The following is a 13,764-nucleotide window of genomic DNA, read 5'->3' as shown; positions in this document are numbered from 1 at the left end:
GTAAGGCATTTTGTGGATATTAATTAAATGACTCTAAAATTTAGATAGAGAGAGAAAAGACTCAGAATAGCCAACATAATATTGAAGGAGCAGATTGAAGCTGGAGAGCTTACCTGCTCAACATCAAGACTTACCACAGTCCTGGTAATCAAGACAGTCATATTTGTGAAAGAATAGATAAATAGATCAATGGAACAGAATAGAATATCCAGAAATAGACCCACATAAATTTAGTCAACTGATCATTGAGAAAGGAACAATGGCAATACCATAGAACAGTCTTTTCAACAAATGGTACTAGAACTACTGGATATCTACATGCAAAAAAAAAAAAAAGAATCTATATCCAGAACTTAATCCTTTACAAAAATCAACTCAACCTACTAAAAAACTGTAAGAACTAATAAATTCTGTCAAGTTGCAGGATACAAAATCAAAATACAAAAATCTGTGTTTTTGTACTAATAATGAATTCTCAGAAAGAGAAATTAAGAAAACAATCTCATTTACAATTGTATCAAAAAGACTAAAATACCTAGGAATAAATGGTAACTGAGGAAAGAAATACCTATACACTGAAAACAAGGAAAAAATGATGAAAGAAATTGAAGAAGACACAAATAAATGGGAAGATAGTCCATGCTCATGGATGAGAAGAATTAAGATAAGTAAAATGCCCATACTACTCAGAGCAATCTACACATTCAATGCAATCTCTGTTGATATTCCAATGGCACTTTTCACAGAAATAGAACAAAAAAATTCTAATTTGTATGGAACTACAAAAGATCCCCAATAACCAAAGAAATCTGAAGAAAGAAGAGCAAAGTTGGAGGAATCATGATTCCTGATTTCAAGCTATATTACAAAACTATATATATATATATATATATATATAGCAATCAAAATGTAAGATATTGACATAAAAACAAGACACATAGATCAAAGGAACAGAATACAGAGTCCAGAAATAAACGTACTCTTTAATGGCCATTTAATTTACAACAAGGAGCCAAGAACATACAATGGGAAAAAGACAGTCTATTCAATAAAAGATGCTGGGAAAACAGAACAGCCACATACAAAAGAATGAAACTAGACCACTATATTACACCATACACACACACAAAAAAAAACTCAAAATGTATTAAAGACTTGAACATAAGACTTGAAATCACAAAACTTTTAGAAGAAAACATAGGCAGTAAGCTCCTTGACATCAGTATTGGTGGTGATTTTTTTTTTTTTGGATTTGACACCAAAAAGGCAACAAAAGCAAAAATAAATAAATGGGACTACATCAAACTAAAAAGCTTCTGCACAGCAAACTGTCGACAAAATGAAAAGGAGTAAGAGAAAATAGTTGCAAATTATATCTCTGAAATATCCAAAATATATAAAGGAACTCATGCAACTCAGAAAAAAAAATCTGACTGAAGAATGTGCAGAAGATCTGAATAGACATCTCACCAAAGACATACAGATGGCCAATAAATACACAAAAAGATGCTCAATATCACTCATCATAAGTGAAGTGCAAATCAAAACCACAATGAGATATCCTCCCACACCTGTTAGAATGGCTAGTATCAAAAAGAGAAAAGAAGTGTTAGTGAGGAGGTAGAGAAAGGGAACCCTGGTGCACTGTTGGTGGGAACATAAATTAGTGCAGCCACTATGGAAAGCTCTATGGGGGTTCCTCAAAAAAATTAAAAATAGAACTACCATAAGATTCAGCAATTCCACTTCTGGGTATTAATCCAAAGAAAATGAAAACACTAACTCAAAAAGATATATGCACCCCCCACATTCATTGAGGCATTATTTACTATCCCCAAAACATAGAAGCAACCTAAATGTCCACTGCTAGATGAATGGATAAAGAAAATGTGGTATATGCATACAATACAGTGATATTCAGCTATAAAAAAAGAGTGAAATCTTGCTGTTTGTGACAACATGGATGGAGGGCATTATGCTAAGTGAAATAAGTCGGACAGAGAAATACAAATACCATATGATCTCACTTATATGTGGAATCTGAAAAAAAATCAAGCTCATGGATACAGAGAACAGATTGGTGGGGGCTGGACAAAATGGGTGACAGGTGTTTAAAAGATATAAACTTCCAGTTGTAAAACAAATGAGTCATGTGGGTGTAATGTAGAGCATGGTGACTAAAGTTAATAATAACTGCATTGTATATTTTAAACTGAAGAGAGTAGATCTTAAAGTTTTCATCAGAAGAAAAAAGTTATAATGATGTATGGTGATGGCTGTTAACTAGACTTATTTGGTAATTGTTTTGCATTACATACAAATATAATACAAGTATATAAATCATTATGTTGTACATCTGAAACTAATATGATCTTATATGTCAATTATATCTCAATTTTAAAAAATAACTCAGAATGGATCAGACTTCTGTATAACATGCAAAACTGCAAAACTTCTTGAAGGTATCAGGAGAAAACTTACATGACTTTGGATATGGTGATGGTTTTTTAGCTACAACACTGAAGATGTGGTACATGAAAGAAATAATTGATAAAGGATGAGTTATAATTAAAACTTCTGTGCTACAAAAACAATGTCAGGAGAATGGGAAGATAAACTACACTGGGAAAAAATATTTGCAAAACATTAACCTGTTAAAGGAACATTATCCAATATACAAAGAACTCTTAAAATTCAATGTGAAAACAAGTCAATTTAAAAAATGGGCCAAAGATCTTGGCAGACATCTCACCAAAAAATATAGAGATGACAAAGAATCATATGAAAAGATGCTCCATATCATATGTCACCAGGGAAATGCAAGTTAAAACAACAATGAAATACCACCACATACCTATTAGAATGGCCAAAATTCAGAAAACCGACAACACCAAATGCTGACAAGAATGTAGAACAATGAGAACTCTCATTGGTTGCTGGTGGGAATGCAAAATGGTACAACCACTTTCAAAGACAGTTTGGTGATTTGTTATAAAACTAAACATACTCTTACCATAGAATCCAGTGATTGCACTCCGTGGTATTTACCCACATGAGGTAAAAACTTAAGTCTGTACAAAACCTGCACACAGATGCTTATAGCAGCTTTATTCATAATTGCCATAACTTGGAAGCAACCAAGATGTTCTTCAGTAGGTGAATAGATGAATGATATGGATGCAGATAATGGATTAATGTTCATTGCTAAAAGGAAATGACCTGTCAAACCAGAAAAAACATGGAGGAATCTTAAATGCATATTACTGAGTGAAAAAAAAAAGCTAATCTGAAAAGGCTACATGCTGTATGGTTCCAACTATATGACGCTGTGGGAAGGGCAAAACTGTGAAGTCAGGAGATCAGTGGTTGCCTGGGGGTGGGGCTAGGGGAGGAGACAGGGGAGGCGGAGCATAGAGGATTTTTAGGGCAGTGGGAAATATTCTGTATGAACTTTAATAATGGATACATTTGTCAAAACCCATAAATGTACACCACCAAGAGTGAACACTAATGTAAACTATGGACTTTGAGCAATAATGATGTCATTATAGGTTCACCAGTGGTAACATATGTGCCCCTCTAGTGGGGATGTTGGTAATGGGGGGGCTCTACATGTGTGAGGCAAGAAGTATATGGGAAAATTTGTACTCCCTCTTAATTTTGCTGTGAACCTACAATTCCCCCCTCAAAATAAAGTCTTTTATTAAAAAAAATCAGTTGACAACATTAGCATGTGTCTAAATTAAAAAGCAAAAGGAAGAAGAAACTCAGTACTTTTGTTACTAAGGCAGAAAGCCAACCACTTCCGACTTGCCATTCTTATGTTCCTGTTGAAATGCTTGAGAAAAACAATTATTTGTACAAACCTGCAGAAACAGCAGGAGCCTGTAAAACTATTCAGATACCTTCCAGAAACCAACAGGAAATTTCATTAACCAGAGTTCAGTGAAATCCTGAAGCCTGAGAGGGATGCCATGCAGGATGGGCAGCATGGGGCTGGGGAAGGAGACAAAATCTCTTGTTAATTGGTTCCCATTTTGGTCCTGCCATGCAGACATGGGATGATAGAACTACTGTATTCATTGTGAAACTATAGCCCTTGGTTTTCTCATGTCTCCACTTTGCAGAGGAATTTTCTTTTTTTTTAATTTTTTATTTATTATTTATGATAGTCACAGAGAGAGAGAGAGAGAGGCAGAGACACAGGCAGAGGGAGAAGCAGGCTCCATGCACCGGGAGCCCGACGTGGGATTCGATCCCGGGTCTCCAGGATCGCGCCCTGGGCCAAAGGCAGGCGCCAAACCGCTGTGCCACCCAGGGATCCCTGCAGAGGAATTTTCACCTAGATCCATAAAATTTTCAAAGTTGAATGCCTTGCCTCTATGTCCACCACGTTTCCTAAGGTGACCTCACACCCTCACCCCAACCTGCCCGAGGAATGCTGGAAGTGCAGTCCAGGAAGGGCCAACAGTCCTCTCTTAAAACACATAATGACCACAATGCCAATTGTTTTGATTTCTTGCAAGGAATGGTTTTAAACATGCCAGTAAATGTTCTATATAATGGGCTCTCGCAGCCCATATTTATAATGAGGTAGAAAATAGTCTAAAGATTGGAAAGGCTTTTCCATGTTTTAGATGGACTTTTCTCCTTATGTAAGGTCTGATATTATGATCTTTAATCTCACCGAAACACACTTAAGTCAAAATGTTCCTTATTTTATAGATTTCCAGGCCATGGGGTTGAAGAAAGGGATGTTCTTCAACCCAGACCCTTACCTGAAGATTTCTATTCAGCCTGGAAAGCACAGTATCTTCCCTGCCCTCCCACACCACGGACAGGAGAGGAGATCCAAGATCATAGGCAACACCGTGAACCCCATCTGGCAGGCCGAGGTGAGTGCTGTGGGCTCTTAGAAGAAGCCTCAGTAGCCAACTGAAACAAAGCAGCGCACATGCTATCTCCTCCTTCCTTGGAGCCTCAGAATGCTGCTGAGCTCATGGCTCTCTGGTCTTAGAAGGGAGCTGTGTTCTCTGGAGGTTGTAACTCATGGATCTTTATGGAGCCCCTCAAGGCAATACCAAGAAACTGTTTGTGGCAGCTACACTCAGTAGCCCTGTTACAGCTTCTTCCTCTGATTCGGGATCTGCGTCTGAAGGCAAGACACCCTCTCTCTGCCTCTGTGTGGGAGAAGGAAGAGAAGCATTTTGATCTGAGCATTCTTACACTCTTCCTACATGTGCAGTCCTTAGGCAAGAGTGCCAGATTTTAAATGCATCCCTCTTAGACCAACGTTCCAGAGATTCTGGAGGTTAGGGAATTCAGAGATTCCCAGGATAGGTAAATCATTAAGCCCTAGAATATCCCTGGGATTTACATATTGTTTGATCTAAATAGATATGAATCCTAATTGTGCATCCCCTCTTCCTGGTCTGAACAGTGCTAGGCAACTTACAGGAGGATTGGACAGTTTGTTCTATCTCATGAAGACCCATCTCCACTCCCAAATGTGACGTGAGGATGTTTCTCAGCACTGGCCAGGAATGAGGACATTCCTCAGCAAAGCCACATGCATGTCAGGCTTGGCCTTACAGCGACTAAGTCTTCTCCTAGAGAACTAGCAGAAAGTTGTCACAACCCATCTAGCAACCTAGCTCACATGCTTTCGCTTGAGGGTGTGACCTGTTAACCATGTGGGCTGGGGAGCAGGGAGGCTTAGGGCATGGCAGGGGCTACAGTATAATGTCTGAGTTAAAAGCACAGCTTTGCAGTTACACAAACCTTGGTTCAAATCCCAGCATGGCCTATTACTAGTTATATAGATTTAAGGGGCGGGGAGTGGGGGTGACTGGGTGACAGGCACTGAGGGGGCACTTGATGGGATGAGCACTGGGTGTTATGCTATATGTTGGCAAATTGAACTCCAATTAAAAAATGTAAAAAAATTAATTGATCGATTAATTGATTAATTAATTAAAAAATAATTCAGTCATCCTCAATCTGGGCCTCAGGTTACCTTCATCAGGCTGTTACTGATGGAAATGTGCTACTCCTACCTGAGGCACTTGCTTTGGGCAGGTTTCCTTCCTTTATTCTTCAGAGTAGATGATCTCTGCTGTGGACTTTTCAAGCATTCTTGAGCAAGAAAGTGAGATTAGATATTTGGGGGCAAGTCTTGCTCATTATCTCTTAAATTACACCCCCTACTTCCAAGATTTAATTAACCCTGACCCAGGCCCTACAGAGGAGCAATGTTACAGCTTTGAAGTTAGAGCAACATGAAGGAAATGGAATTGCACTTAAACTTCCTACTACTTTGGTTATCATCAGATTCTAAAGCACTGTGAGTACCAGTAGCATGGAATAATGAATCTTAAATTATTTGTTCTTTCAGTCCTGGCTATTCTCACCAATTATTTCTGGTCTCTTCACTGCATTCCTGGGGATAATACAAGATGCTACAGGAATTTATAGTACATGAAAAAAAAAAAAGGCTTCTCTCTTGTGAAGAACCTCAGAGCAACTTGTTCTAAAACATTTAGTCATAAAGGTATTATAAGTCTCAAAGAATATTTCAAAACCCCAGCGCCATCAGAATGTTTTGGTTTGGTTTGGTTTGATTTTTTTGTCTAAAAATTTCAGCTAGAATCCACTGTAAGTTCTGAAATTATTTGAGTCTTTAGTCAAGATTTACTTCACCCTGGAAAGATCCCAGAAAACTCTCACTAGTCCTCTGCTTTTGACCTCCTGCACTCTATCCAGTGTCCTGTGGTTAAAGTCGGTGTTTTCTTTTTTTAAGATTTTATTTATTTATTCATGAGAGACACAGAGAGAGAGGCAGAGACATAGGCAGAGGGAGAAGCAGGGTCCATGTAGGGAGCCCGTTGTGGGACTTGATCGCAGGCCCCCGGGATCACGCTCTGAGCCTAAGGCAGACGCTCAACCATTGAGCCATCCAGGTGCCCCTAAAGTCAATGTTCTAAAACAAGTTTTACCACATATCTCCCCAATGAGGCTCAGATTGAGGATAACTGATTTCTCAAGTTAAACATCAAGTAATTTGGCTGAAGATCTGCACATTGAACCCCTAAATGCTCTCCTATACAGAACATTCAAGGCCTCTGCTGACTCTGCATTGCTTACTACTTGTGTCAGTGATGGGTTGCATTTGGCTCTAAGCTAGCGAAGTGGGGTCAGCTGAGATATTTCTCACAAACAAGAAGTCCAGAGGGAGGTGGTCCTGGCAGCGTAGCTACTCATACACCAAGGGACTCAAGCTCTCTAGGTCTTCCCACTGCACCTGTTAGCAGATGCCTCCCACCCTCCTGTCTTAAAGCCTCAAACTCAAGCTTCAGGCAAAAAGGCAAAAAGCCTCCTTTTTAGGCTTTGCATTTTTATTCTGTAAGAGAAGCCCTTCCCAGCAAAAGCCTTATGACCTGTCACAGACCCTCTCTTGTTTGGGAAAACCTAGTGCTTTGATTCCCCAACTGTCCACTAGGGAGGGCCAAAGGAGAAGGTGGTTGAACATGGGTTTTGAATAAGATAATTTATAGCATGTGCAATGTGCTTCAGCTCCACTCCCCAGCACCTTATACCTCAGACATTATGTTAAGGCCACTCGCAGTAGCTCTGTCTCCCACTGCCCCTCATGCTTTCACATGCCTGCATTGATTGTCTTTCCTTATATCTGCTTAAAATGTACATTCTCAATGAATCCAACTTAGCAACCCTGTTCAGCCATCAAGACTCAGCTAAAATGCCACCTCCCTCATGGGCCACTCCTTGACTCCCCACTTAGGCCTTAGGAGGAAAGTGCTCCTTTCTCTCTGTCCCTTTGTCCAGATCTCCAACATACTGTCTTTATTTGCACATCTGTCTTTCCTGTGAGCCTTTGGGTCCTCAAGGGAAGGAATCATATCTAATTTTTCTTCGCATCTCCAGTTCCTGGAGCCTAATAGGTGATATAAGGCTTATATAGGGCTTACTATGCCAACCAGTGTAAACATCTTATATGATTAACTCAATCCTCACAACAACCCTATGAGATATATGCTATTATTATCCCTATTTAAAGATGGGGAAACCAAGGCACAGAGAAGTTAAGTAATTTTCCCCAGGTCACAGCTAATAAATGGCAGAACTGGAATTTGAGCAGGTCATCTGCCTTCAGAGGTTGATACTAATCAGTTTTGTGTATAAGTGGTTGTGGATAAATTCTGGAGAGAGTATCCACAGATTTTATCAGATACTCAAAGTGATCAGTATAACCCTCCCCTTCAGAAGAAAAATAAAGTATAAATCTATAGCATTGGATAATAAGGCTGAAGGCAGTTATCAAAAAGCTTAATTTGGTCTTTCAGCTAATCATACAAACTATTACTTCTGGAGGATAAGTTTTAAAGATCAATGAGAACTTTGTTAATGGAGAAAGGCAGGTGAAGTTCTTATGGCTGATTATTTATTCATTTAAGGAATGTTACTGAGTATCTAATCTGTAGTAGAAATAGAAACCTCTGAAAGGACACAAAAAAGATTGGCAGGTAAGACCACTCAGCCTGGTAGAAGGAGACAATACAATAAAATAAATGTTCTAATCAAGGTATGGAGAGAATGCAGCAGAATGCTGAGGGAAGACTTCCCAGATGGTGTGCTGTGGGACTTAGGTCTTGATGCGTGATGAGGCATTTCTGGGGAGTGGTTGAAAAAAAAGAAAGAAAGAAATGCCATGTGATTGGAGCTCATAGTATATACAGACAGGTGATGGCTGTTGGGCTGGGCTTCCTCCAGTTGCACACATCCAGCATGGTTCTCTTATTTCTTACAAACAAAACCTTGGGTTGGGTTCTGGGTCTCATATTGCACCTTGGTGAATGAAATGGAGATTCCCTCTTCCTACAGAATTCATGCACATCTTTAAATTTCTATGCAGCAGGTGAGTGAGAACCAAACTCTTCTACTTTCTGTATATACTTGCTAACATATAAAGGATATTCATGAGAAATAATTGAAGTTACCTGAACTTAAGAGCAAGAATATCCTTAATATATAGTTTAAATGCTTAATATATTTCTGTGATTAATGTTGCATTAAAATCTTATGTGATTTTTTCAAATTTATGCAAGTTCAAACTTGAAACATATGTTTTTGCTCATTAAAACATGCTACATCCTAGAAAAATTACAGTTACTAGCAGAATTTTAAAATGAGAAGGGAAAATAGAGGAATACATATTAAATGTAATGTCAACGAAAAAACTTTTTTAAAGAAGACTACCATGTTGATTGATCTCTTTTTTATTATTATTACTGTAATTAGAAACTATTTTTACCCAGGGAAAACTCTCCTTGATTTTCAGGTCTGTTTACTTTCCTGAACGGATTTAATGAGCACTTATAAAATTATAGCTACACAGAGAAGTTAAATAGAAAACGGCAGAACTGAAGAGTCTTGGGTTATTTAATCAGAGTGCCTATGTGGAGAGTATGTTTAAACCTCTAAATCAAACAAGGAACTCCTAAAAGCAAATTCTCAGAAATATCATGTGGATTGAGCAAATATTTAAATCAAGCCTGGGGCCATGGTGTTTGTCAGCCTCCACTCCATTCTCTGTCTCAGCCCTCAAAGCGAGGTGGATTAATCCCACACATGTACACTATCAGTCTGCTTCAATCTGGTCACAAGATTAGAAGACAAGATATTTCCTCCTAGAGCTTATATTCTAATGTAAGAAAACAAAACAAAATATAAACTAACAAGATAATTGCAAGGGAAAATATCAACACTAAGGAAACACATTGTAACGTGATGTGCATGATGGAGAGGAGCTAACTTAGATGGCCATGGTCCAGAGAAAGCCTTTCTGAGTTGTTGTCACATGAACTGAGAAGCCAGATACACAAAGACCTGGTTAGGTGTATGTTGCAGATAGAGGAAGCAGCTGGTATGAAGGGCCTGAGTGTACCAAGCTTGGCATATTTAAACAACAGCAGGAAGGTCATTGGGGCTGGAGAATAACCATGTGTGAGGGATGGAAGTGGGATATAAGATGAGACTGGGAAGAGAGGCAAGGACCAGCATCTTGTAAGTCATGGAAAGTGGTTGGGATTTTATTATAAATGTGATAAGAAGCTATTGGAGTAGGGAAGCATCATTCTCTGATCAAAATTTATGTAAACTTTCCTGCTGCCATGTATGAAATGGATTATCAAGAGTCAAGAATGGAAGCAGTTGATATCTGCTTCTGGCTGTCATGTGTTAGATGTGGCACACTAACACAAAACACTTTTCCTAGCCAGAGAAAATTTTTTTAAAAAAGCATTTGTGATACATGAGAGGATGGTCAGGATAACAGGACTTGTGTGATCAAGATCCTGGAGAAAAAAGAATTTCAAGTGAACCAACTTTCTGCAACTGCTTTTTATAACAGGGATAAGAAAGTAGGCCAAAAGCTGTTGAAGACCAAAGAGGAGTTTTCTGTTGCTTGACTGCTGAAAAGATAACACTTGAAGTTTGGATCCACCAAGGGGAGGTGTCTAGCAAAACCCTAGATTCTCAGTTAGACCCCTGGCTGGCTATAGTGAATGAGCAGGGCCCGCCAATGATAGAAAAATTCAAAATAGCCCAAGCAGCCCAGTCAGGCCCTCATTAGTTAAAATAGTATCTCACCTCAGTAACAAGAGGAATGGACCATGGATGACTATTATTGGAGCTATCAGAGATAGATTTTAAATACTATTTTATGTTTTTAAACTTAAGAAGTGGTTGGGCAGCTGCCCTCAGCTCAGGTCGTGATCAAGTCCCACATCGAGCTCCTGCGAAGAGCCTGCTTCTCCTTCTGCCTATGTCTCTGCCTCTCTCTCTCTCTCTCTCTCTCTCTCTCTGTCTCTCATGAATAAATAAATCTTAAAAAAAAACTTTAGAAGCTAGACATAAATAATAAAAACACAACTAAAAAATGCCCATCCACTTGGAAAAAAATTTTTTTTAATAAATTAATTTTTATTGGTGTTCAATTTACCAACATACAGAATAACACCCAGTGCTCATCCCGTCAAGTGTCCCCCTCAGTGCCCGTCACCCATTCACCCCCACCCCCGCCCTCCTCCCCTTCCACCACCCCTAGTTCATTTCCCAGAGTTAGGAGTCATTATGTTCTGTCTCCCTTTCTGATATTTCCCACACATTTCTTCTCCCTTCCCTTATATTCCCTTTCACTATTATTCATATTCCCCAAATGAATGAGAACATACACTGTTTGTCCTTCTCCGATTGACTTACTCCACTCAGCATAATACCCTCCAGTTCCATCCACGTTGAAGCAAATGGTGGGTATTTGTCGTTTCTAATGGCTGAGGAATATTCCATTGTATACATAGACCACATCTTCTTTATCCATTCATCTTTCGATGGACACCGAGGCTCCTTCCACAGTTTGGCTATTGTGGACATGGCTGCTAGAAACATCGGGGTGCAGGTGTCCCGGCGTTTCATTGCATCTGAATCTTTGGGGTAAATCCCTAACAGTACAATTGCTGGGTCGTAGGGCAGGTCTATTTTTAACTCTTTGAGGAACCTCCACACAGTTTTCCAGAGTGGCTGCACCAGTTCACATTCCCACCAACAGTGTAAGAGTGAAAATTAAGCAAAAACTCCTAAAATATCTAGGAGTCAAGGAAGAGATCATTAAAAAAAACTAGAAAATATTTTGAAATGAGTAATATGAATACATGACATATCTAAACTTGTGGGATGCAGCTAAATTAGAAAATAAGATCTCAGTTATGTGAGTTTCCATGTAATTAAACTATTATCCCAGTAACTTGAAGATGAATGCCTTAATCACTGAATTAGAAAACAAATACATGATAGAGAAAGCTAACAAAAGCTACAATATAGTGATTGCATGTATATTGAAAAGATGAGTATCATGAAAATATTCATGCTAATAAATTTGAAAATTTAGAATAAATGTGAAAGACTCTTTACATGATGTTTTTATCATTATCGTCTTTATTAAGGGACAATTTACAAACATAAATAGAATTCATTACATACAACAAAAAACTGTATTAATTTAAAGCAAACAGTTTAGGGGAGCACCTGGGTGGCTCAGTTGAGTATTGGACTCTTGGTGTTGGCTCAGGTCATGATCTCAGGGTCATGAGATCCAACCCCTTATCAGTCTCCATGCCCAAAGAGTCTGCTTGGGATTCTCTCTCTCTCTCTCTCTCTCTCTCTCTCTCTCTCTCTCTCTCCTTCTGCCCTTCCCCAACTCAAATAAATAAATAAATAAATAAATAAATAAATAAATAAATAAATAAAAATAAAGCAAATGATTTGGTTAACTGGGTTGCAGGATACAAGGTTAATATATAAAAAGTCCACTGCTGTTCTGTATGCCAACAATGAACAAATGGAATTTGAAATTAAAAGCAATGCATTTATATTACCATCCCCAAATGAAACATTTAGATATATATTTAACAAAATTTGCATAATACCTATATAAGAATAACCACATAACTATATAGAATGAAATCAAAGTACTAAAAAATGAATATATAGTCCACGTTCAAGGATAGGAAGTATAATATTGTCAAGATGGTAGGTCTTTCCAAATTCATCTATGAATTCAGTGCAGTCTTAAAACCCTAGCAGGTTATTTTATGGATATTGACAAACTGCTTCTAAAATTTGCATGGAGAGGCAAAAGACCTAAAATATCTAACACAATATCAGAGGAAAACAAAATTGGAGGACCAATGCTACCCAACTTCAAGGTCTATTGTAAAGCTGTAGTATCAAGAAAAATGTGGTATTGGGGAAAATGGAGCATCAATGGAACAGAGTAGAAAGCCCAGAATTAGACCTCCACATAATCAATTGATCTTTTACAAAGGAATAAAAACAATACAATGGAGCAAAGATAGTCTTTTCAACAAATGGTGCTGGAACAACTGGAAATCCACATACAAAGAAAAGAATCTGAAGAGGGCACTTGATGGGATGAGCGCTGGGTGTTCTATGTTGGCAAATCGAACTTCAATAAAAAAAAAAGAAAAGAATCTAGAGACCGACCTTATACTCTTCAGAAAAATTAATTCAAAATGGAGCATAGACCTAAATGTAAAATGAAAACTTATAAAACCTCTGGAAATTAACATAGGAAAAAACCTAAATGATCTTGGGTTTGGTAATACTTTTTTAGATATTATACTAGAACCATGATCCTTGAATGAAATAATTGACAAGCTGGACTTCATTCAAATTAAAACTGCTCCCTTAAAGACTATATCAAGGGAATTAGAAGATATTTCTCCCACAAACTGGGAGAAAATATTTGTTAAAGAGGTATCTTATAAATGACTATTATCCAACATATACAAAGAACTCTTAAAACTCAACAAGAAGAAAACAAACATTCGATTTGAAAATGGACCAAATATCTTGACAGGCACCTCACCAAAGATATATGGATAGCTAATAAGCATGTGAAAAGATGCTCCACATCTTATGTCATCAGGGAAATGCAGATTAAAATAACAGTGAGATACCACTGCACACCTACTAGAATGGCTTGGATCCAGAACACTGACAACGCCCAAGATGGAGAGGATGTGGACCAACAGTAATTCTCATACATTGCTGGTGGGCTTGCAAAATGGTACATTCACTTTGGAAGACAGTTTGGCAATTTCTTAAAAACTAAACAGCTCACAAAATGATCCAGCAATCAAGGTCCTCTGTATCCAAGGGATTTGAAAA

At 38.2% G+C, this 13,764-nt stretch overlaps 1 protein-coding gene across 1 annotated transcript in view; it reads left to right on the top strand.

Annotated features, from left to right (window-relative positions):
- The window catches only part of HECW1 (HECT, C2 and WW domain containing E3 ubiquitin protein ligase 1), a 434,806-nt gene that overhangs the window by 282,801 nt on the left and 138,241 nt on the right, over positions 1-13,764 (top strand). Inside the window, exon 7 of the mRNA XM_055301338.1 lies at positions 4,726-4,895. Coding sequence (XP_055157313.1) covers positions 4,726-4,895 — 170 coding nt within the window. The remainder of the gene's footprint in view (positions 1-4,725; positions 4,896-13,764) is intronic.

Source organism: Nyctereutes procyonoides, unplaced genomic scaffold, assembly GCF_905146905.1.
Source record: "Nyctereutes procyonoides isolate TBG_1078 unplaced genomic scaffold, NYPRO_anot_genome, whole genome shotgun sequence".
Taxonomy (NCBI): Eukaryota; Metazoa; Chordata; class Mammalia; order Carnivora; family Canidae; genus Nyctereutes; species Nyctereutes procyonoides.
Note: the sequence above shows the minus strand (reverse complement) of the source record. Positions and strands in the feature narration are given on the sequence as shown.